This window comes from Chanodichthys erythropterus, chromosome 24 (genome assembly GCF_024489055.1).
Source record: "Chanodichthys erythropterus isolate Z2021 chromosome 24, ASM2448905v1, whole genome shotgun sequence".
In the NCBI taxonomy this organism is placed as follows: domain Eukaryota; kingdom Metazoa; phylum Chordata; class Actinopteri; order Cypriniformes; family Xenocyprididae; genus Chanodichthys; species Chanodichthys erythropterus.
In genome coordinates this window covers 16500483-16527856 of record NC_090244.1, presented here as the reverse complement: position 1 = coordinate 16527856, position 27374 = coordinate 16500483, and the positions used below count along the sequence as shown (strand labels likewise).

Sequence of the window (27374 nt, the reverse complement as noted above, 5' to 3'; positions counted from 1 at the left end):
CTTCAAAAAGCTTATGCTGTATATCTTCCGTATTCAACTTACGGAACAAATGCGGCACCAGTTTCGGGAAGGCGTATGACATACAGCGTAAGCTTTTTGAAGAATACGGAAAGCGCAGCGACCGTTTGTGTTTATAAAGCATATACAGTTGTATTTTTCCCGAAAGTCCTTTGAAGCTGCACTGAAACTGTAATTTTGACCTTCAACCATCTGAAGGTCATTGAAGTCCACTATAAGGAGAATAATCCTGGAATGTTTTCATCAAAAACCTTAATTTCTTTTCGACTGAAGAAAGAAAGACATGAACATCTTGGATGACATGGGGGTGAGTAAATTATCAGGAATTTTATTTGAAAGTGGACTACTCCTTTAATTGTGAATGAATCACTATTTTGAGTCAGTTCTTTTTAATTCATGGGTCAAATGAGTTGGCATTTGGCATTCTGAATTTGTTTGCAATTAAGTTTAGAATCAGAACTAGCAATGAATGAATCGCTGTTTTGAGTCAGTTCTTTGAATTTCTCACACAATTAACTGATCACACGGGTTAGCAAGATATTCTGATTAGGTTTGCAATTCAGTTTAGAATTAGAGCTAGCGATACTCGGTTCATGAAAGAATCATAATTTTGAGTTGATTCTTTTCAATTAATTGAAATGGGAACTGATTCAGAACATTGTGCTTACCAATTTAGAATCTGAGCTAGTGATTCTTTAATTATGAATGAATCTCTATTTTGAGTCAGTTCTTTTCAATGAATTGAATAGGGAATCTATTCAGAACATTTTGCCTATCATTTTAGAGTCTAAACTAGTGATTTAGTTTATTTGTGAATTAATCATTATTTTGAGTTGAAATGAGAACTGATTCAGAACATTGTGCTTACCAATTTACAGTCTGAACTAGTGATTCTTAAATTGTGAATGAATCACTTTTTTGTGTCAGTTTTTTTTCAATGAATTGGTCACATGGGTTAGCACAGCATTCTGAATTGTTTTAGAAAAAAAGAGCTAATTTTGAGTTGGTTCTTTTCAGTGAATTAAAATGGGAACCGATTCAGAACATTGTGCTTGCCACATTAGCTAGTGAGCTAGTGATTCTTTAATTGTGAATGAATCACTATTTTGAATCAGTTGATTTCCATGATTTGAATAGGGAACCTATTCAGAACATTTTGTTTATCGTTTTAGAATTTGAACTAGTTATTTATTTATTTTTTATTTGTGAATTAATCATTATTTTGAGTTGATTCTTTTCAATTAATTGAAATGGGAACTGATCTAAACTGAATTGAAATCACTGTTTTGAGTCTGTTCTTTTAAGTTAATTGAATCAGGAATATTCAGAATATTGTGCTTACCAATTTAGAATCTGAACTATTGTTTCTTTAATTGTGAATGAATCATTATTTTGAGTCAGTTCTTTCCAATGAATTGGTCACATGGGTTAGCACAGCATTGTGAATCGGTTTGCAATTCAGTTTTGAATCAGAACCATACACGATTAATGATTAAATCAAAATTTTGAGTTGATTCTTTTCAATGAATTGAACTGGGAACCGATTCAGAATATTTGGCTCACCCATTTGACCAATTTAGTATCTGAACTAGCAATATTTGATTTGTAAACAAATTACAGTTTTTTTGAGTCAGTCCTTTTCAATGAATTGCTCAAATTTGTTTTCCAGTTTCCATTCATAATCAGAACTATACTCAATCCAATGATTATTCATTATTTTGAACTGGTTCTTTTCAATGTGCTGGTCAAATTAGCAAAACATTTTGAAATTAAGTCTGAATCATTTCAACGGCTCATACAGACACTTTTTTTGGTTAAGTCTTTGTAATATAGGATTAATACAATTATTTGAAACCAAAGTTGTATATCCTATTGTTGGCCAGTCAACAATGTAGCGTAGCTGCTAACAAATCTATCTATATTTTTCTCAATAGCTTGCCCAACACTGAATGTATATGTGCTACTTTCCTTATTTATGATGGCACTCTTGATTAATCTTATAGTGGGAAGTGATACGCTTTCAATATAAATGTTATTCTTTCAATCAAATCAAAGCCAGTTATTCATGCTACAAGCTTTTATGGAGGGAAGCGGATACGCATCAAATCTTTTGCTGCAATAGCAGTAAAACGGCACGGCTGGGAATCCAAACTTGTAAAAACACTCCCAAGGACTATTGCTGTTCCAGAAGGTGCCTGTGGTGTGGTCCTTATGGGATTGCCTGACGAATAAGAAGAATGATGAATGGACTGTCTCTGGGCTAATCTGTCTTCTGAGGGGTTAAACAGCATTCAGTGCAAACCTCGCTAACTGTTCTACCGTCTGAAGACAACATGAAAGCGCTTTGTTGTTTTAGCTGTGGGAAACCTTGTACGTAGATGCTCATAAAGCTTTTTTTTGCTTTTCTTTCTGATATCAGAGCATGCCAGACATGACAATTTAAAAGCTAGAGTCTATTACTGTGCAAATGAGCGAGACAGTGCCATCTTTTTTGTTTTCAAAAGATATCTTCAATCAGTACCTTTTTTTTTTTTTTTTACTGCTTTACCTCAAAGTGCATTAGTATTTTACATATTTAAAGTGAAACACAGAAATGTGTCACAGGTTTAAAAGCATTCCTGGTGTTTGAACATTGAAAACTGTGCAATCTCTTGTCTTCTGCTGTCAGTGAATGGACATTTATTCTTCATTTAGTCATTTAGACTTCATTTAAACATTTAGTCTATAGTGATAAAAATATCTCGAAATGCTTACGTTTTACATTTCCCATAGCTAAAGCAATACACTAGAAGAGCCTTTGCAGCAAACTATTATAAATTTAGCCTTTTAGATATAAATGAGGCAATTAAAAGATGTTTATGAATTATATGCCCAGGGGTTGATTTGCACTCTGTGTATATCATGAGAGGTGAAAGGTCTCAATAAAATATAAATATAAACCACTCAAGTGAAGCAGCTTTAATTAAAACACAGCTGCTGCAAGGCCAAAGACAAGCACCGGTGCAAAATGACCAGTGGTTGCTTTCGCCACTTCATCATTCACATTAATCTTGATATAATTATGTATTTTATATTATAAAATAATGAATAGACAGTAATGATTTTTCTCTAGCAGAGAGGAGATTAATGAGACTTTAGAAATTTGGCTTTAAAAAAAATCCCTAAGGATTTATAGGACATTGATTTCTAAAGGCTTACAGTAAAATGTTCTTTATCAGTACTTTTGTCTTTTCTTCCCAATAAAAAATGTCAAATCATCCTTAAGAAGCAAAATTAGGCTACATTAGATATGAAGACTTGATTTAAAAAAAAAAAAATCATGAATTCTTTTTTTTTACTCTATATATGCAGATAGTTTAGCATAAATCTAACAATTTATTTTATAAATTGGGCTCAGTAGGAAATTAATACTTTATTAAAATGGATGAATTAAATTGATCTAAAGTGACCATCTAAATATGATCATATAATGTTACAAAAAAAGATGCTGTTCTTTTAAACCTTTTATTCATTAAAGAATCATGAAAAAAGTATCATGGTTTCCACAAAAATATGACGCAGAATGAAAACTTTTCAACATTCATAATATGTTTTGCATATTAATTCAGTTTTGCATCAGAAATAAATACAATTTCTAATATATTAAATTAGAAAACAATGATTTTAAAGTCCCCCTGTAGACAGTAATTTTATCCCTTAAAACTCATCTTTGACCACCAAAATTACATATTTCAACATTTTATTTCCTGTGAAAAAAAATTCTTATTGCCTTAAAATAGCTTGAATATAACTCTACACCCTTGCCTCATTTAATATACACGGATCTAAGAATATGCTAATTAGCCCCGCCTCCACTCGCACAAGCTCAGAAATCCACTCGGTCAGCTTAATGAAGTAAACGCTGCACAATGGTTTCGCTTTTTACAATGTCAGACACATAACGGTAATTAATATGATTAGCGTTTTGCTTGACTACGTTATCAAACAGCTGCTAATAATGTGTTGCTAATGTTACACAAACCATGTTCACATTCACGAGTCTGCCTTCTAACAATCAATATTAGAAACGCTTTGAACAACTCAGAACGTCAGTGGAGAAAGGCGTATAGTTCAACATAACATCGTAATGTACATCATACACCCGCCATATTGCTAAATCTACCCGATTTTTCATATCAGCAGAAAATATACCAGTATATACTAAAACCCGCGGCACATTGACGTGATTGGTTACAAGGTAGTTTGTGACATCAGAAACACCAGCAATTTCAAGCTGCTGGTTTTACGGAAGAGGATTAGGGCCAAGCAATAATAAAAAAAATAAAACCATCTCAAGATTAAAGTTGTTAAATTTCGAGAAAAAACTCGTTAAATTTCGAGAAAAAAGTTGAAATAAAATATTGAGAATAAACTCATTAAATTATGACTTTATTCTCAACATTTTATCTCGATTTTTTTCTCGAAATTTAACGAGTTTTTTCTCATAATTTAACGAATTTGTTCTCGTAATTTAACGACTTTTTTCTCGTAATTTAATGACTTTATTCTCAACATTTTATTTCGACTTTTTTCTCGAAATTTAACAACTTTAATCTCGAGATGGTTTTAATTTTTTATTATTGCTTGGCCCTAATCCTCTTCCGTAGTCTTTGGTTTACTGCATTGTTAAAGAGAATACTCAGCAATGGTGTTGACTTATGAATTGGCACATGGTTTGTCTTAAAACATGTTAAAAACACCAGTTAGACATATAAACAACATTAAAAACTCGATTTTCACCACGGGTGACTTTAAATTGTAATAATATTTCACAATATTATGGTTTTACTGCATTTTTGATCAAATAAATGCAGCCTTGGTGAGCAGAAGAAACTTCTTAAATAAATAAAAATATCTTGCTGACCCCAAACTTTTGAATGGCAGTTTATTTATATAATATTTTTTCTTATTTTTCCCCTTGAAAAACACAAAAAGACAAAAGTACTGATTAAAAATAATGTATGCATTGTTTATATGACAACTGCAATGTTTTGAGGAATTCACAATAAAGACGGGTGATATTAGTTTTTCAGGTTCATTTTCACAGCCACATTTATTTGTTCAGCCCGTCCCTGCGACGCTGGACCCACAGGAGGCTTTTGTGTTGACTTCCCCTCTGCAGTCAATTTCCCACAATCCCAATATGCGGTTGAGGGGTAAAGAAAGGCAAGCTGTTAATTGATTGGCAGCAGTTTGCATATACAGTACTGGAAAAATGTCACGTCAAGCTGTTTGTGTGACCTAACTGGCTCTCGGTTAGAGTGACTGAAGAGGGTAATTTATCATTTGACAGTCTTTAGAACGGGCTGTCCGTGCTGTCTCGCTATTGTTAGCATCAGCGGTCAGCTGTCACGCATGTTGGATTAGCAAGCATAGATGAGCGACTCAGCAGGATGGACACAAGCAAGGCCACACAAGGAAATGTCAGAGGAAGACAACCTTCGCATGACGATCAGAGGCAATGATTAATAATCTGTGCTGTGAATGTTCGAGATGGGACTAAAAGGGCTATGGGTTCGAAAACATATTTGTAGAATTTTGATTCATTTTTAATGTATGGTGGCTTTTAAAAAAAGTTTGAAAATGTCATGTCGTAAGTACTGGAATTACGAGCTGACATCCCGTGACGTTCTACTCGGAGCTGTTCACATTCTCGTATAGCGGTCACATGGTACAAGTCGAAGCAGAATTTGGATTTTTCCCACCTCACACTTGGAAATAATGTCTGGAATGCCGTTTGAAGTCAGACATCTGACCTGTGAACTTCAGTGATCGATCAACCCCGACCTCAGTGTAGGGAAAACACCCTAGGAAGTAAAATTAGCTCAAATGAAATATTTAGGGAATTATAAAGAGTTGTTTAGATTACGACCGAGCAACTGATTCGTCCAGCGTTCATTTGCTCGAGCCGTAATAAGCTCTTGTAACGGATATAAATATCCAACAATCGTGAAAACACTGATTAGAGCACGGTAACTTGATCACAGTTTAAGACATTAAATCATAAAGCACATAATACAAGACACTTTCCTTTTAAAATCTACACGAGATTTTATTTATTCTAACACAAACTAATCTAACACAAAGGCACGCACATACACACACACACATTCATACGCGTTGCAGTAAGAAGGAAATGAGAGAGAAAGAGTTTTGAAAGAGAGAGAGAGAGAGATCTGATTAACCGAATTCCTATCAATGCATTTCAAGGACCAGAACGAACCATGAATCATTCATTTATGCACCAGTTCAGTTTTGGTCTGGAGGTACTTGCTTGCGTTGACTTAAAGGTGAATTTCCCTCGTCGTGCAGAGAGGGGTTTCCCAAGTCGATGATTGGTCCAGATCAGGTCCGTGTGGAACAATGAAGGAAGTCTCTTTGTCGCTGGAGTTGAAGCGGCAAAAGTCGTTGGTTGAACTTTGCGGCGAAACGTAGGACACGAGACTTTCAGCGGTAAAGGAAAATTAAGTAAAGAAAAGAAAAGTGAGTGAAGGTGGGATGGCTTGAATGGGCGGCTGGTCTGTTCTTCTTGTTACTCCATTGTTCTTGGTACTCTGGTCATGGTTTCTCTTACCAGAACTAACCAAACCCAGTTCGTTTTCTAACCAACTTCTCTCGTTCACTATCTTGCCATATGATTATTTAAACTTAGTTGTTTGTCACACCTCTGAGGAGTCTTGGCCAATCAGACATTGTCCTGTTTCAAGAGGGCCTTCCTCTGCCCCCAATAAAACCTAAGTGTTACATCCCGGTCTGTCTCTGCTTTAGCAGAGTGCCATTTTAACATAATTGCTATTAAATGGAATACAATACATTTTAAACAGATTTCATTCAAGTCAGAATATAGGAAAGGGAGAAAGAATCAAATTAAGTCCAAATAAGGCATACTTCCAGTCATTCAGTCAAGAGTTAATGCATTTACACGAATTGTGAGTGTTCTAAAGCCTAACTGTTTACAGGTAGTACTTGTGGACACATAATGCAAAATGTATGTAGTTAAAAGATGTTTGATAAGTCCGTTAAAATTGTTGGAACAATTTTGAAGCAGATTTATTTGTTCAACAGTCTCTTTGGCTCTCCTGTGAAGTAAGGAAACAAAAGGGTCTGGATTGTCTCTCTGTCTTCTTGGGTGACCCTTTGGTATGTCGCTTCTGCTATCAGGAAGCATGTGTCGTAAAAGTAATCAGCCTGGCTTTATCTGCAGACGGTCCGGAGCCGGAACCTCAATTCTGAATTAGAATTATGTTTTGAAAGAATCATCTAAATGATTCATTTGTCTGGTTCGTCCACAGTTCTTACATCAGTGAGACGCATCATTTGACCTTCCAAAATGGCGGTAATCATTTTGACTTCCAAAATGGCAGCAAGTCCTGCTCCTAATGAGCATAGCATAGAGCTACCTTATGTCAAACGTAAAAACAAAATGTAACATTTTTCATTAAGTTGGTGATGTATATGTGAATGTGACCTGACTGGAACTCACTGGTTTCAGAAGTGGGGCCTTTTAACTCGGATATTCCCACTTCCAACTTTGCTTCAAACGCTCCATAAAATCCCAAGAATCAATCTTTTAGTCTTTGCTGTTTTCAGTTGATGCATGAACATATCTTCACTAAACATTATTGTTAACACTCCTTCCATCCAATAATCACAATTAGCTTTGTGCTTTTATGTGAAACAAAGTCTCAGCTTTTGAATTTTGTCAATTTTATTTCAAAATTCAAACAATAAATACTGTTTTGGTGCTCTTTAATGTGGTGATCGCTGTTGCCACCTCAGTTAAAGGGAAGCAGCAGCACTAATCGCACATGAACGGATCATATATTCCTCTTTACTACTAGTTACAACACAAAATTATTTTTAAACTTTAATATAATGACGTTAAATTACGAGAACAAATTTGTTAAATTATGAGAAAAATGTCGTTAAATTTAATGAAAAAAGTCGAGATAAAATGTTGAGAATAAACTCGTTAAATCACGAGAAAAAAACTTGTTAAATTTCGAGAAAAAAGTCGAGATCAAATGTCGTAATTTAACGAGTTTATTCTCAACATTTTATCTCGACTTTTTCTCGAAATTTAATGACATTTTTCTCATAATTTAATGAATTTGTTCTCGTAATTTAATGACTTAATTCTCAAGATTTTATCTCAACTTTTTTCTCGAAATTTAACAACTTTAATCTCGAGATGGTTTTATTTTTTTATTATTGCTTGGCCCTAATGCTCTTCCGTAGTAACATAGTTTTATCACTAAAAAGTTATATTATATAATAATATTATATAATAATACTATTATATTATTATTCCCTGTTTACAGAATTAGTTGAGAGATTTTTTTTAGTAAAATTAATGTACTGTACCTTATATATATCCAAGTAAATCAATATAGTTTAGAATTCAATTGAACTGCAAGCTTGTGAATCGAAATCAAATCGAATCATGAAATTTGTGTCAATTCCCAGCTCTATATTGTGCACCCCCAGGCCACTGTTGCTCAGTCGAAACATATTAAATGTCAAATATTAGAAACTTCTTTAGGGTCATGACAATGAAATCGCTTCGGCTTGTACTAAATATCCTGAGCTGGAAAGATGAACGAGGTGAAGAATGTGAGTATGATAGAGAACGAAATGAAGACACTGACATCAGGCTCTTATCAGATGTTTCCACCAGGTCTTGGAGACTCCTGGAAATGAAGACTTAGAGACCTCTGTAGCAAAATTAATGTTCCCATATCTCCCCGTCGTCAGCTGTGGCATTCGGTGCACCTCCACCCTCGTGCCCGTCTTCCTCTCTGTGTTCCAGCATTAAGTTCATATCTCCCCATGCCATAAGCATCCCGTTCCCTCTCACCTCTGCTCTCTCTTTCAATCACCCTGTGCAGTGAATGGCAGCGATGTGGAAAGGTGACATTCAGGTGTCTGGTGAATCGTAGACGTGAATCAATCAGTTTTGGTAGATTCAGCTCAGAATGACTTGTGGTCAGAGAACTGGCACCTTGCCGGTGTGCATCTCTATAATCCTATTTTGCAGGCGGCCCTTGCGATTCAGTGTTTCTCTATTGGGTGGCTGACACTGGAGGATGCTGTTTTGTTGCATTGTGTATTTCAGCTAAGCGCATTTACCTCTGGCATAGATACTGTAATGAAAGATTTTGGGCTTGTTTGTGTAGAAAAGTCTGCAATGTCTTCGACTAGGATCATCAAGGCTGTTCCGGCCTGTAGGGGATATATGTGCAAGGTCATACTTACAGAATTTAAAAAATGTGACGCTTTGAGTGGATTCGCAAGCACCTCTTATTGGCCATTGTGTTCATGCACTCATCAGATTTGTCTGTGATTGGCTACAATGATCAATGCATCAAAAACATGTAAATAGTCATCAGTGACACAGACATATCTGATGTGTGTGAACACAATGGCAAATCAGAGGTGTTTAAGAATCCACTCAACAGCGCTCAAAGCCTCACATTTTTAAAATTTCAGTACCGACCTAGTATTGAAGTTGGTACTTTTAACAACACTAATTGACAAAGACATGAAGCTTTTAATAAAGATCACTGTTTAACCGTATATTTTGTCAGGGAAATGTAGTTTGGTCACACACATCTGTCGACTCATAAATCAGCTAAATGAATTTGGAGTTTTCTGGCATGTTACATTACTATTCTTCATTTATGGTACAGAAAAACATTTTATTTTAACACCCTAATTATACTGTCAACATTCATAATTACATCATATTTTTTCAGTAATAGTTTTCTTCCACCACCATGATTTTTTTTCATTGACATGCCCCAAACAAGGAAAGTCAGGGCATAACCCTGTAAAGCCTGACATATGAAATAATAGTCAGAAAAATCAAATTTTTGAAATGGAACAGTTTATCTAAACATATTTTATGAATCAGGCTTTTATGGCTCATATAGTGAGAATATGGAGCTCATATTTAAGGAGGAACAAATACATACATTTTATTTCGAGGCCCAAACTGAGCAAAGATATGCAGTTTGCTGCAGTTGCAGATATTTATATGGCCTAAAAGATGAAATTATCATAGCTTGTAATATAAATCAGTGAGATCTTTATAACAGTATAGCAGTATACTTGCATAAAATGCATATAAATATCAGTTATCACTGATGATTGAGAGATGAGGAAATAAGAATTCCTCAAAAGCCTTATGTGTCATATTTGATACTCACATCAATTTTAGAAAAATCATGTTAAAATGTATGGATAATTAGTCCAGTAAACGTTCATCTTGAAATATCACTAAAAAGTTATTCTTGTGTTTACTCTATAAAAATCAATAAATATTTCAAAGCAAAGTCTTGTGTACCACAACCAGAAGGGTAGTGTTTTTACAATTATACTAAAAGCCCTTTTACTTCTTAAAAAAACTAGTATGAACTTTCAATCAGACGACAGAAGACATGTAGAAGATTGTGTACAACAGCTTTTACAGCAAAGTTTTGTTCATGTTGGTAATTGTTTTATTGGGCTAAAAGATCACATGTTTCTTATTGCCAACAAAGTCCATATATGACTTTGTACAATCATTCTGACAACTTGCACAATCATTCTGCATGATTTGAATGCACTAGTGCTTTACAACAAATGAACAGATCATTTCTGATTACGATCTATGCCGGAATCACAAAAAAACTTTTAAAGGATTAGTTCACTTTAAAATGAAAATTACCCTAAGCTTTACTCACCCTCTAGCCATCCTAGATGTAATTGACTTCTTTCTGATGAACACAATTGGAGTTATATTAATAAATATCCAGATGCATCCAAGTTTTATAATTGCAGTGAACGGGACCAACAAGCTTGAATCTCAAGAAAGTGACTCCATCCATCATAAACATACTCCACATGGCTCTGGGCGGTTAATAAAGGCCTTCTGAAGGGAAGCGATGGGTTTGTGTAGAAAAAATATCCATATTTAACAAGTTAACAAGTAAAATATCTTGCCTCCACCAGACTGCCTTACATATTCAACTTACAAAAAAAAACCCGTAAGTTTTGTAACTTGTTTCGTAAGTTGAATACGGAAGGCGTAGGGCGCAGCGTAAGCCTTTTGAACTGCGAGAGGCTTTACACTTTCTTCGTAAGTTGAATATGGAAGGCGTAGGGCGCAGAGTAAGCCTTTTGAACTGCGAGAGGCGTTACACTTTCTTCGTAAGTTGAATACAGAAGACGTAGGGCACAGAGTAAGCCTTTTGAACTGCGAGAGGCGTTACACTTTCTTTGTAAGTTGAATACGGAAGGTGTAGGGCACAGCGTAAGCCTTTTGAACTGCGAGAGGCGTTACACTTTCTTCGTAAGTTGAATATAGAAGACGTAGGGCGCAGAGTAAGCCTTTTGAACTGCGAGAGGCGTTACACTTTCTTTGTAAGTTGAATACGGAAGGTGTAGGGCACAGCGTAAGCCTTTTGAACTGCGAGAGGCGTTACACTTTCTTCGTAAGTTGAATATAGAAGACGTAGGGCGCAGAGTAAGCCTTTTGAACTGCGAGAGGCGTTACACTTTCTTTGTAAGTTGAATACGGAAGGTGTAGGGCACAGCGTAAGCCTTTTGAACTGCGAGAGGCGTTACACTTTCTTCGTAAGTTGAATATAGAAGACGTAGGGCGCAGAGTAAGCCTTTTGAACTGCGAGAGGCGTTACACTTTCTTCGTAAGTTGAATACGGAAGGTGTAGGGCGCAGCGTAAGCCTTTTGAACTGCGAGAGGCGTTACACTTTCTTCGTAAGTTGAATACGGAAGACGTAGGGGGCAGTGTAAGTGTTTTGAACTGCGAGAGGCGTTACACTTTCTTCGTAAGTTGAATACAGAAGACGTAGGGTGCAGCATAAGCGTTTTGAACTGCGAGGGGCGTTACACTTTCTTCGTAAGTTGAATACCGAAGACGTAGGGTGCAGCATAAGCGTTTTGAACTGCGAGAGGCGTTACACTTTCTTCGTAAGTTGAATACGGAAGGTGTAGGGCGCAGCGTAAGCCTTTTGAACTGCGAGAGGCGTTACACTTTCTTCGTAAGTTGAATACGGAAGACGTAGGGGGCAGTGTAAGTGTTTTGAACTGCGAGAGGCGTTACACTTTCTTCGTAAGTTGAATACGGAAGACGTAGGGGGCAGTGTAAATGTTTTGAACTGCGAGAGGCGTTACACTTTCTTCGTAAGTTGAATACAGAAGACGTAGGGTGCAGCATAAGCGTTTTGAACTGCGAGAGGCTTTACACTTTCTTCGTAAGTTGAATACCGAAGGCGTAGGGCGCAGCATAAGCATTTTGAACTGCGAGAGGCGTTACACTTTCTTCGTAAGTTGAATACAGAAGACGTAGGGCGCAGAGTAAGCCTTTTGAACTGCGAGAGGCGTTACACTTTCTTCGTAAGTTGAATACGGAAGACGTAGGGGGCAGTGTAAGTGTTTTGAACTGCGAGAGGCGTTACACTTTCTTCGTAAGTTGAATACAGAAGACGTAGGGTGCAGCATAAGCGTTTTGAACTGCGAGGGGCGTTACACTTTCTTCGTAAGTTGAATACAGAAGACGTAGGGTGCAGCATAAGCGTTTTGAACTGCGAGAGGCTTTACACTTTCTTCGTAAGTTGAATACCGAAGGCGTAGGGCGCAGCATAAGCGTTTTGAACTGCGAGGGGCGTTACACTTTCTTCGTAAGTTGAATACAGAAGACGTAGGGTGCAGCATAAGCGTTTTGAACTGCGAGGGGCGTTACACTTTCTTCGTAAGTTGAATACCGAAGGCGTAGGGCGCAGCATAAGCATTTTGAACTGCGAGAGGTGTTACACTTTCTTCGTAAGTTGAATACGGAAGGTGAATAACTTGTTTAATATAGATATTTTTCTTACACAAACACATCGCTTCCCTTCAGAAGGCCTTTATTAACCCCCAGAGCCATGTGGAGTACGATTATGATGGATGGATGCACTTTCTTGAGCTTCAGACTCGTTGGTCCCGTTCACTGCCATTATAAAGCTTGGACACGTCAGGATATTTATTAATATAACTCAGATTGTGTTCATCAGAAAGAAGAAAGTCATATACACCTAGGATGGCTTGAGGGAGAGTAAAGCTTGGGGTAATTTTCATTTTGCAATTGAACTAATCCTTTAAGGCTGAAAGTATGAGTTGATTTGTGGCCTTGTTGCTTAAATAAACGTTCTGCACAGAATTTCCTTTCATTTGAAGACATTTTTATAATCTTGTCTGGGGCCTCACAAACCCACTAGCCAGATCTGTGAAATTCAGGGTACGTAGCAACTTTTAGAAAATTCTCCATTCATCCTAAAGATTAGCTCTCAGAAGCTGAATAACATTGACATATTTTTGACCTTTGGTTTAATAGCAATGGCAAATACGTAATGCTTAAATGAAGGAAGGAGAATCTTTAGACATCATTTGTTATTGTATAGGATACTCCGGGACTTGTTCAAAGACTGTCCCTTAAGAGGTCACACTGTTATTCACTGCGTCCATGCTTCATCGGTCCTGCTTATGCTGACTGTGTATTCAGTGAACAATTCAATTAATTCTTACAAAACATTACTTCATCCTGCGTGACCCTCAAAGTACTCGCCTGAATCCAAAAATTGCCTGGGCAACATCCTTCAGTAAGGAGTATGCTTGGTCCCATTGGAAACTATCTCCCTCCACAAAGTCACCGCCTCTGCTTCATCTTTATGGTCCCGTATGAAGGACCCCAAGGGGCTGAGGGTGGACAGGTAGGGTGACAACCAGGTCTCAGTAAGGTTTGGAAACACATTCCAGGCCTCTTTTGAGAATGGGGACACTGGCCAAAGATGATTAATGGCGGGCGTGTATGACTGCTTGAAGGGCAGACCATAATTCACCACAAGGACCTGGAGGAACTCGCGCAACATCCGCCTAACCCGTGGGCAAACCCTGCGCCTCCACTCAGGTGCAAAGTTGCCGTCCTTTATGTGTGCAGTTGTTTTTATCATGCTAATACATAATTGCCCACTCGCAATTACCGATAATTGCGGGGAGTTCTCTTTTAGTTTGCCTTAATCAGAAATTTGCACTATAAAAAGGTCCTGGGTTTAGATTTCACACAATTACATATTCACTGCTTTTCATCTCTTTTTAATCTCCTGCAAATCTGAAACATGGAGTTTGTTCATAAACACAGCTGAGACCCGACGATTTGCTTTGACATTTTGCTAAACGAATGAAGCAATCCTATCAATGTTGTGCCTCTGTGTCTACTGATTAAAATCATTTGAATTGCAGATGACGTCTTTGTCTAAAGAGTTCAGTAAACAGAGGCATCACGTTGATGGGCATGCCAATTTTTAATTGAAATAAGATCGCCACCCGCTTTGAGCCATAATGCACATAATGATGTGTTACCATAGAAAGACTTTTTCCGTTTATCAAATGTGGCTTTAATGACTGAGATAATCCGGATTATTGTGGAAATCTATTATAATCTGTGTCATTCAAAATAATTTTGAGAAAACTATCAGCTGAGGTGCAGAGCCTACGAAAATCAAAGTGCCTGCCTTGTTGTCCTTTCATTCTTTTCCGAGTCTTTCTGCTTAGGCGAAAAACTGTGGCTAATTTATTCATGGCTCAGCATTTAGTACCTCTAATCTATGGCTGATACTGTTACTGGTGCTTGTAATTGTATGATATTGTTAAAGCTGGTTTTCAGGCAGGGTGCTTATCAGGGCCTGTTTAGTGTGCAGCTTGCGGGAAGGGAAGCCCAAATTGAGGAGAAATCAACTGGCGCCTTGGTAAGCAGGGTCGGAATTACCGTGATGGACTGGGGCTGGATTTCTCTCCCATGCATATTTTTGCCCATTGTCACGATCTTCGTCCTTAATAGGAGCTGACAGAATGTAAATGGGATTTTAAGGGAACTGGCAAAGTCTGTAATTTTTCTCATTTAGTCCATGGATGAGTGAGCCAAGCCGGTAAGATTTGTATGGGAATTTGAGATGGTTCAGTGCGACATGTCAAACCCTGATTATGAACTCAAGGGAGCCTTTTTACCTTAGCCAATCATCTTCGTGCCTTGCCTCCGCCTTCCTTGCAGGTTGTCTAAGAAGGGATAATTGTTCACAATGACATTTTCAGTGGATAAAATAGATATCTGCTAAATGACAAAAAAGATGACTAGACACTCTTACTGCTGAATATAAAATGGCTCCTTTTTTTAACGGGATAAATCAAATGAGCCAATAAGTAAACTCGTAATCTAGCATTTTTGTAAAAACTTCAGGCAGTAAAAGCTCAAACCAAACTGAGTTAATGAAAATAATGACACACTTCCATTGGTCAAACAAACAACATAGCTCCGCCCCAAATTCACATCATTTGTTGAGCCAATGCTGCTATGGCGGGTTAGTCGGGATTCTCAAAACACCACAGATTCAGTGTTTAAACTTTTTATGGAAATCGACCAACAGATGTATTGTAGATGTCTAACAAATAGATGTAATTATAGATGTCCTCACTGAAGAAAAAAAGAAAAACGTACTGACCCCAAAATTTTGAATAGTAATATTAGTCATTTACTTCAGTTATAAAGTTGTCAAGACCTTCTGAAAAGCAACAATAAAACCAGCAGCATTCAAACAGGTTTACCGAACAACTCTCCCTATATGCTATTGGTCAAACAAGCAGATAGCTCCGCCCCAATCTTGCACCATTGGTTGAGCCACTGTTACTATATCAGACTGGCCTGGATTCTCAAACAACAGTTGTTTTAGCATATATTAGCTTCAAGTTTAAAGGGTTAGTTCACCCAAAAATGAAAATTCAGTCATTAATTACTCACCCTCATGTCGTTCCACATTCGTAAGACCTTCGTTCATCGTCAGAACACAAATTAAGATATTTTTCATAAAATTCGATGGTTCAGTGAGGCCTCCATAGACAGCAAGGTAATTAACACTTTCAATGCCCAGAAAGCTACTAAAGACATATTTAAAACAGTTCATGTGACTACAGTGGTTCAACCTTAATGTTATGAAGCGATGAGTATATTTTTTGTGCGGCAAAAAACAAAATAACGACTTTATTCAACAATATCTAGTGATGGACGATTTCAAAACACTGCTTCATGAAGCTTCGAAGCTTTACAAATCTTTTGTTTCAAATCAGTGGTTCAGAGTGTGTATCAAACTGCCAAAGTCAAATTTCGAAACGTTTCGAAACACGGTGTAATGAAGCCTCGTTTACTGAAATCACATGACTTTGGCAGTTTGATACACGCTCCGAACCACTGATTCGTAACAAAAGGTTCGTAAAGCTTCGAAGCTTCATTAAAGGGATAGTTCACCCAAAAATGAAAATTTGATGTTTATCTGCTTACACTCTTAAAAATAAAGGTTCTTTATTGGCATTGATGGTTCTATAAAGAACCTTTATCTTCCATGGAACATTTCCATCATACAAAAGGTTCTTTACGGTGGCAAAAGGTTCTTTAGATTATTAAAATGTTCTTAATGTTAAGGAAAAAAATGGTTCTGTTAAGAAATGCTCAGTGAAAGGTTCTTCGAGAAACCAAAAATGGTTCTTCCATGGCATTGATGCGAAAACCCCCTTTTCAAAACTTTATTTTTAAGAGTGTACCCCCAGCGCATTCAAGATGTAGGTGACTTTCTTTCTTCAGTAGAACACAAATGATGATTTTTAACTGCAACCGTTGCCGTCTGTCAGCCGTATAATGCATGTCAATGATAACACAATTTCTAAGAGTCAAAAAACATGCACAGACAAATCCAAATTAAACTCTGCGGCTCGTGACGACACATTGATATCCTAAGACACGAAACGATCGGTTTGTGCAAGAAACCGAACAGTATTTATATTATTTTTTACCTCTAAAACACCACTATGTCCAACTGCGTTCAGCACTCGGTTAGTGAGTTCTGATCGCGCTCTGACGACTGCAGTGATGTCTCGCGCTTATACTTCAATGAGTGCGAGAGATCACTTCCGTTGTCATGCGCAGATAAACATCAAATTTTCATTTTTGAACTATCCCTTTAAGCAGTGTTTTGAAATCGCCCATCACCAGATATTGTTGAATAAAGTCGTAATTTTGTTTTTTTTGGTGCACAAAAAGTATTGAAGGTTGAACCACTGTAGTCACATGAACTGTTTTAAATATGTCTTTAGTAGCTTTCTGGGCATTGAAAGTGTTAATTATCTTGCTGTCAATGGAGGCCTCACTGAGCCATTGGATTTTATCAAAAATATCTTGATTTGTGTTCTGAAGATGAACGAAGGCCTTAGGGTGTGGAAAGACATTAATGACAGAAATTTCATTTTTGGGATAACTATCCCTTTAAGTATCAAGGGCCACTTTTTGTGATATACAACCTAGGCAAATAATTAATGCAGATTGTTAAGATCTTAACAGCGACAATAAAAAAAGCAAACAAACAGAGAGCTCCGACATTGTTTGAGCCACTGCTGCAGTTTCAGGGTGGTCGAGATCCTCAAACAAGCAGAAAAAGTCACAATGTTTACACTTTACAGGGAAATCAACTTAAAAATGGCTTACTTATATTTGTCTCTGCATATTAAACTGAGATAGAAGAAAGCATTTTAGCATCTGAGCATATTTTAGCTTAAGGTTTAAGTATGAAGGGCCACATTTGGTGATGTACAACCAAAGTAAATGATTAATGCGAGTTGTTAAGATCATATTAAAAGCCTCAATAAAGCCAACATCATTCTTCTTCAAACCCTCATAAACACTCAGGGTACTTTTGGGCCGGGGGGTGATATTGTGGGGCACTGCGGCTGTAGCTGAGAGACGCCGTGTGTAATGCAGGCTGTTAGTGAAGTTAAATGAAGCTTGAAGCCTGGCTGACAGCAGCATTCCTCCATAGGCTCGGCGCTGAGAGAGGAGGAGAGGGGCCAACAAGGGCAGAGTAATGGTCTAAGAGAAACCACGCAGGACACGGCGCTCGTTGCAGCGGACGGGCCATTATCTCATAAGAGCCATTATCTAAATGGGGTGACCGTCTCGATATGACAGATATCACAGAAGGACTGACACATAAACAGTTTTTATAAGATGAATTTACCAGTGTACAATCTCTGCGGTAAAACACAATTGACCCATAGCTGTATACTGATGTAAATAACCTTGTCAAGGTGGGTTACAGTTGCTTTTTATGTGTGTGTATATTGTTGAATGTTGTTACAAAACAAAAGTTTACTCACAAATACACAAGTACACTATTTTCCTTCCTATATTCATTCGCAATGAAAGCAATGCGTAAATAACTTTCCAGGACATAACGTTTTTCAATTCACCCTTTATGAATAGGATCACATTGTCAGTGTTAAATAAGGTTTGCTACAAAGGTACATCATATAAAACTGTTAAATATATATATAACTTTATGACTCTGAAAATACATAGGATGGTTTCTCCCGAAGCGCAAGTCTCTGCTAGTCTCTTCAGGTCAGGTAGGTAATGACAAATCGTCTGCCACACTCGCTACGTTTCCAAATCCTGACTGATTTCAGTCCATTACACAACAATGGCAGCAGATCTACAATCGAAGAAAAGTCAAACAGTTTCGCCGCAAACGTCTTTGTTGTCCATTTTGCGTGTGCTCAGTTGGAAAAACTCCTTACAAAGCTCAGGTATGTGTTTTTTTGCTTGCGTTTCTTGAAGCTGAAGCAGCTTATGTGTTTATTTTGTGTTCATATTGGAAATCCTTTCCCACAGAAATTGTATTTCTTTGGTCTGTAAAATTCATAGATCCTTACACGTTTCACGATCCAAGTCGCAAACTATCCTGCATCCTCCATGCCAGTTTCGGCATCGGCAAATGAAGCGTTGGCCCGTTCCAACTCTGATTGACAGCACAGGGGGATCCTTTCCTCACGGTCCACGTAAACTCCATGACTAGAGGTCCTCACCCCTTATCTTATGAGACTGAAGGACTAATGGAGAGACTGACAGACAGGGCTAACAGGACTATGATGAATGCTCCCCTCCCCCGCCCCGCTGTAGCTTTGGAGAATGACGAGGTTCTTCCATATGTTGCACCTCTCTTGGGAAAATCATCCCCCACTGGCGTCAGGATACCTGGGATTTAAAAAACCCAACAGTTAGGGTGTATAACACTATCACTTATCCATTTTGAGAGTTTCTAGTGTCATCCCAAATCCTACCCTTGTTGAACTCTAACCAAGGATGTTGACAAATATTCAGGGCATGTAGGAAAGGTAAAATCCCATTCTTAAAGGGTTAGTTGACCCCAAAATTTTAATTATCCCATGATTTAGTCACCTTAAATCCAGCCTAGGTGTATGTGACTATCGTCTTTCAGACGAACACAATCGGAGATATATTTAAAAATATCCTGGCTCTTCCAAGCTTTATAATGGTAGTGAATTGGGGGCACGATTTTGAAGCCCCAAAATTCATCCATCATAAAAATAATCCATACGGCTCCAGGGGGTTAATAAAGGCCTTCTGAAGCGGAACATTGGGTTTTTGTAAGAAAAATATCCATATTTAAAACTTTATAAACTAAAATAACTAGCTTCCGGCAGACGACTGCACGCATACTGCGCAAGTCGATTTGCGCCACAAGATTAACCCTTGACGCGCCGAATGACACAGGTATCGTAAACTTAGACGCCTCTCGTGGTTTAAACAAATATGGCTGTGCAACAAACCCACACTCAAAAAAAATAATTGTTGGATTTACTTAAAAAATAAGTGTCAAGTGGTTCCACGCAACAATATTGAGTAATTTGTACAAAAAAACGATTTAATTGAATGAACAAAAGAATTTCAAGTAAAGCTGACAAAATTCCTTTAAGTAAATACAAATCATTTGAATGTCACGTTACATAATCTTTATATGTGCAGTTTACTTAATAATGTTATGTTGATTACGTAAGGTGAACACATTTTTTTTTTTTTTTGAATAATCATTTAAATAAAAAAGATACAACATATCAGAATACAGCCCCTCACCCCAAAATGCACTCAAAAAATAACTAATTGAGCAAACTCAATTGAATTGAGAGCAGGAATTTCATCCTATAGACATGCGTATATGAGTGCGCACAGCCTAAAGACTCTTCTGCATAATGGTAACCACAAAATTCAAAAACATTACAGAAACTACTCTAAATGTCCAACATAACTGAACGTTAAACACTAGCATAAACTAACAACATCTTTCCCTTTACTGAAAAACACATAAAATAACACTTTAATCCCTAAATTTACTCTCCTAATGCAGTCCCTTGCAAAGCATGCTGGGAACTACAGATCCACTGCACAGTTAGTTATGTCAACAATAATGTGGGCGTTTCACACAGCAATGTTAAGTTGACTGAACAAACACTTACTAAGTAAAGCTGACAATACTCAGTTTTAGTAGAAACAACTTAAATTACGTTCATGTAGTTACATGACTTTTTTAATTAATGTGAACACGGGTGGTTGGAGTGAAACTAACAACAGTGAAAGTTCCTTTTTTTGGGTGCAAGCTCCTGTTCTCTTTTATCGAAATCCTCTGACATTTCTCTTCAAAATTTCCCATTTTAGACTTCTAATTCATGACCAGTATTTTGTTTTGCTCTAATCCTCTGTGTTTCTACATTTATCATTGCATCATGCGTATTCCACCGCAAATCGATGCGTATGGCTATCTGCCGGAATCTAGTTAGTATGTTAATACAGTTTTAAATATGGATATTTTTCTTACAAAAACCCATCGCTTTGCTTCAGAAGGCCTTTATTAATCCCCTGGTGCCGTATGGATTATATTTATGATTGATGGATGCATTTTTTTTAGGCTTAAAAAACTTGCCCCCTGGTCACTACCATTATAAACTTGGAAGAGTCAGGATATTTTTAAATATTTCTCCAATTGCGTTCATCTGAAAGAAGATATACACCTAGAATGGCTTAAGGGTGAGTAAATCATGGGATAATTTTTGGGCCAATTTTGGGTGAACTATCCCTTTAAATTTTAATAAAAAATAATAAAAAATCCCTCTTGTTGTCAGTGATACCAATGGCTAAAATCTTTTTGAGATTTTATTCAGTATCTAACCAGAAATCTGTAAAATAGCTTTTGATTGTAGTATTAAACATCAAAATAAATAAATTACCGTCTTTTAAATGATCTACCACATACATTTATATAACCAAAACATGGATATTAAAAATATGGACATTAAACATTGTCATTCTGTCTTGCTGTTAACAAGCTAAGTGATCCTGCTCAGATAACATCTTACACATATTACACATAATCATGGAAAACACTGATATAACTTCAGGCCATCATTGTTAAATATTGCATGCTTAATTGATTTTATTGAATTAAAAAAGGTATGCTGACGCTTTCTTTATTATTGTGATCCAATAGGGTATTTGGCACGACATTAGCCTTTTTGACAAGCAAGTCTAAGTCCTGAGTTGTTGTTTTGTGGCACTTACTGTGGTTGTTTTCACTCGGCCTCCCGGCTGTGCACACGTCCAGCCCGTTCTGTTTACCAATAGGTCACAGCCTTCGTCATCCAAACAAGGCATCATCTCACACCACTGTCTGCTCCTGACAATATGTGCTGTTAAAATAGGAGGAAAACAAATATGAAGAAGATAAATACGTGGAACAACATTCGCTTACTTCTGTAAGTCTATAGATTTCTTTGTGAAACATTAAATTGAAATTAAACACAGGGTGGGATCTTATTTATTAGCTATTATTTGAATCATAGCGTGGTCCCTATGTGATTGCCAATTGGTGCAACTGAAATGCAAAAGACTTATAGTAGAGGAAATTCATCTAAATAAACCCATTTTTAGCATTGTATATGAATGCCATTAAGGTCAAGTTTAGTTCATTCAGAGGGCAAGACACTGTACAATTAGGACATTTCATGCAACAAAAGAAAATCACAATGAAAGAAAAGAGCTCCAGCACTTGGCCTAATATCCTAAGCCTTTCTCTTTGAAACAGATTGCTAAGGTCCAACAGTGAGAATTTTTTCCTGAGGTAAGATTGTTTTTGCACTTAATCAAACATAAATGTCTATTTATAATAACTAGGGCACCCTTACATGTTCATTTGCATACCATGACACCCCAATTGGCCCTTAGAGAGAGAGAGAGAAAAAGGGAGGGAGGAAGGGAGGGAAACTGAGAGAAAATGAAACGGAGAGAGAAAAAAAAGAGTACATTTGTGAAGTAGAGAAAATGATAATCAGAGTGAAATATAACCCAGGCAAGCAAAAGTACATAAATATCAGGGTGGCAGAATTTGTACGTTTGGAGAAAGGCTAACAAAGTGTTTGGAGAACAAGTAGATACAAATGGAGGCGAAATGTTATTCTCTCCAAAGGAAAAGGCACGTTCTTAAAGGTAAAAAAAAAATAGTTGTAGAGATGGCTTCCAAACTCAAAGTAGTTTGTTATGTAGTGAATGTTTCCCTCACAGCGTCTACTCTAGGGACTAGCTTCCGCTACTAATCTCCAGCATTAGTATTCACTGTTATGCCCTGGGCCATAACGACAAATAAAAGAGCCTTTCATGCAAATTTGGTACGTCTTCATTCTGTAGGCATGATTCACAAATCCGTAGGTTGCAGACAGTGGTGCTCTTATCTACGCTTTGAGTTTACTATGCTATTTAACACCAGTCTTACAAGTAGGTTTTTTTTTTTTTCAGATGTTTAAAATATTAATTCAGGTTTGGGTGAGGGTTGGTTGGCTTGGTTGGTTGGTTTCACATTGATTGGAGGGCTTGAACAGAATTAAACGGAGTGCGTAAAAGTAAAGTCTATCAAGACAAACTTTGTTGTTTTGACAAAGCCTTTCCTGAATGCTTAATATAGAAAGCCTTGAAAGTTATGTAGGCCTTGTACTTTGAGGTGGATGGATGGATGATGGATGGGTTGATAGATGGATGTGTATATATTATCAATGGATGGGTGGGTGGATAGATGTGTATATATAGACGATAAATGGATGAATGGATGTATGAATGGGTAGATAGATGTGTATATATAGACGATGGGATGGATGGATGGATGGATGTGTATATATAGACGATGAATGGATGTATGAATGGGTAGATAGATGTGTGTATATAGATGATAGATGGATGGATGTGTATATATAGACGATGAATGGATGTATGAATGGGTAGATAGATGTGTATATATACACGATGGGATGGATGGATGGATGGATGGATGTGTATATATAGACGATGAATGGATGTATGAATGGGTAGATAGATGTGTATATAGATGATGGATGGATGGATGGATGGATGGATGGATGGATGGATGGATGGATGTGTATATATAGACGATGAATGGATGTATGAATGGGTAGATAGATGTGTATATATAGACGATGGGATGGATGGATGGGTGGATAGGTGTGTGTATATAGATGATAAATAGATGGATGAATAGGTAGATAGATGTGTATATATAGATGATGGATGGATGGATGGATGGATGGATGGATGGATGGTAGATAGATGTGTATATATAGATGATGGATGGATAGATGTGTATATATAGACGATGAATGGATGTATGAATGGGTAGATAGATGTGTATATATAGACGATCTGATGAATGGATGGATGGGTGGATAGGTGTGTGTATATAGAGGATAAATAGATGGATGGATGGGTAGATAGATGTGTATATATAGATGATGGATGGGTGGATAGATGTGTGTATATATAGACGATGGATGGATGGATGGATGGATAGATGGATGGGTGGATAGATGTGTGTATATATAGACAATGGATGGATGGATGGATGGATGTGTGTATATATAGACGATGGATGGATGGGTAGATGTGTATATATGGATGGATGGTTAGATGTGTGTATATATAGATGATGGATGGATGGCTGGATGGATGGGTAGATGTGTATATATGGATGGATGGATGGGTGGATAGATGTGTGTATATATAGATGATGGATGGATGGATGGATAGATGGATGGGTGGATAGATGTGTGTATATATAGACGATGGATGGATGGGTGGATGGATGGGTAGATAGATGTGTATATATGGATGGATGGATGGATGGATGGATGGGTTGATAGATGTGTATATATGGATGGATGGATGGATGGATATGTATATATAGACGATGAATGGATGGATGGGTAGATGTGTATATATGGATGGATGGATGGGTGGATAAATGTGTATATATGGATGGATGGATGGGTAGATAGATGTGTGTGTATATATAGACGATGGAAGGATGGATGGATGGATGGGTAGATAGATGTGTATATATAGATGATGGATGGATGGATGGATGGGTGGATAGATGTGTGTATATATAGACGATGGATGGATGGGTAGATAGATGTGTATATATGGATGGATGGATGGATGGATGAATGGATGGGTTGATAGATGTGTAGATGGATGGGTGGATAGGTGTGTGTATATAGATGATAAATGGATGGATGGATGGATGGTAGATAGATGTGTATATATGGATGGATGGATGGGTTGATAGATGTGTAGATGGATGTGTGGATAGGTGTGTATATATAGATGATGTATGGATGGATGGATGGATGGTAGATAGATGTGTATATATAGATGATGGATGGATGGGTAGATAGATGTGTGTATATATTGACGATGGATGGATGGATGGATGGGTGGATAGATGTGTGTGTATATATAGACGATGAATGGATTTATGAATGGGTAGATAGATGTGTATATATAGACAATGGGATGGATGGATGGATGGATGGGTGGATAGGTGTGTATATAGATGATAAATAGATGGATGGATGGGTGGATAGATGTGTGTGTATATACAGACAATGGATGGATGATGGATGTGTGTATATATAGACGATGGATGGATGGATGGATGGATGGATGGATGGTAGGATGGATAGGTAGATAGATGTGTATATATGGATGGATGGATGGATGGATGGATGGATGGATGGATGGATGGATGTGTAGATAGATGTGTATATGTGGATGGATGGATGGATGGATGGATGGGTTGATAGATGTATAGATGATGGATGGATGGTTGGATGGATGGACAGACAGTTGGATAGATAAATGGATGGAGGGATAGACAAATAGTTTAAATTATAGTCCAAGTTCTTCATTGGAAGTATGTGGGATTTTTGATAATGCTCTGGGAAAACCGTAAATCAGATCAGAAAGTAAAGTTATAGCATCCCAAGTCAGGCTGAAGGACATGAAAAGCTCGAAAGCTCTAGGAACCGTTATATTTTATTAATGTCTGTTCTTGCATTAGGGATTTGTCAAGCCAACATACTGTAATAGTGATGCCCCCAAAACCCTTTATTTCACAGTAAAATACTCGGCTACTCCAAAAACCCCCACATCCCACCACTAACTCATTCTCTGCCTGTCTCTGGTAGGATGTCGAATCACTCCGGGCTTCAATGATGCATGACACATGACAGATCATCAACATTTTAACACTTTAAAGAAGTCAACAAACACACAAACAACAGCTGAAGAGAGTCCTGTCAGCACAACACAGTAAGCTCTCAGACTCGCTCTCTAATGAGCTGTCCTCCGTCTCCTGGTATTGAGCATTGAGACTGTCACTCCACTGATGGCAAACCGACTATGACAGAGTGCACAAAGTGCCTCCGAATCAACACATTAAAGAACTCTGTGAACTTGGAGGTTTTGGTCAAAGAGGCACAAAAGTAATATGAAAGTTTATACTGAGAGATAATATGCTTTTATGTATCTGATTCTGAATAGAAACATTTTGTGCTTGCTTATATAAAGTGCTCAGCATAAATGAGTACACCCCCTTTGAAAAGTAACATTTTAAACAATATCTCAATGAACACAAAAACAATTTCCAAAATGTTGACAAGACTAAGTTTAATATAACATCTGTTTAACATGTAACATGAAAGTAAGGTTAATAATATAACTTAGAGAACAAAATTTTCAGTTTTACTCAAATTAGGGTGATGCAAAAATGAGTACACCCCACTGAAAGTCTCTGGAGCAAAGCTACATTTTAGACTACAAATGTCTAATTTAACAAGAATGCAACCACAGGTGGGTCTAATTATTCATTACACAGGTGTCCAGCAGACAGTTGACTATAAAAGGGTGTTAAAACTCCTTCCCCATTTCATGCTGTCAGCAATGGCACTACGTGGAAGAGAAATGTCACAAGACCTGAGAAAGAAAATAATTTCTTTACAGCAGAAACGTGAAGGCTACAAGAATTTCAGCAAAGCTTTGCTTATCAGTCAGAATACTGTAACAAAAGTGTTACAAAAATTTTAAAAAGATGGAACTGCAACCATCTCACAGAGACGTCCAGGTCGTCCACGGTAGTTAACACCTCGACAGGAGCGTCTTCTGATGAGAAGGGTTGAAGAAAATCGGAATGCAAGTTCACTGCAGTTATCTAAAGAAGTAGAAAGCCAAACTGGGTTGACTATTTCCTTTGACACAATACGGCGTACACTGCAGAGGAATGGCGTACATGGGTGCCGGCCACGAAAGAAGCCTCTCCTAAAGCCCAGGCACAAAAAAACCCGTCTAGAGTTTGCCAGGGCCCATGCTGACAAAGATGAAGTCTACTGGGACTCTATACTCTGGAGTGATGAGACCAAGATCAATGTTTTTGGAGCTGATGGCTTCAAAACTGTATGGCGTCACAAAGGTGAGGAATACAAAGAAAACTGCTTGGTGCCTACAGTGAAACATGGTGGTGTCAGTGTCCTTATGTGGGGCTGCATGAGTTCTGCTGGTGTCGTTTCATTGATGGCATCATGAATTCACAGATGTACTGCTCTATACTGAAAGAGAAGATGCTGCCATCACTCTGGGCCCTTGGTCGTCATGCACTTTTCCAACATGACACTGATCCTAAACACACATCTAAGGCCACTGTTGGATTTCTGAAGAAGAACAGGGTGAAAGTGATTCAGTTACTCCTGATCTGAACCCAATCAAACACCTATGAGATTTGCATTACTCAAACTCCTCTTATTGTTAGATGCTTAAAATTGAATCTGTTGAATTATAATCTGTATATCTGAAGTATCCACACGTTGGGACTTGGAAATTAGAAAAAGGCAAAATCAAATATCAAAATAATCCCTGTAAACAATTCTTGTGCAAAGATTTTCTTGCTAACTATTCATGCATCTCTCTTTGCTGGTACAGATGGCATCTAAATTGTGACAGATCACTGAATACCTCCATTATCACCCCCAAAATGATTTCTCTACAATTCTT

The 27374-nt window shown here is 37.5% G+C and overlaps 1 protein-coding gene across 1 annotated transcript in view; it reads right to left on the bottom strand.

Moving 5' to 3' along the window:
• Positions 1-21512: 21512 nt before the first annotated feature.
• tafa5b (TAFA chemokine like family member 5b) overlaps positions 21513-27374 on the bottom strand; it is a 65349-nt gene continuing 59487 nt past the window's right edge. Inside the window, exon 3 of the mRNA XM_067379308.1 lies at positions 21513-21673. Coding sequence (XP_067235409.1) covers positions 21513-21673 — 161 coding nt within the window. The remainder of the gene's footprint in view (positions 21674-27374) is intronic.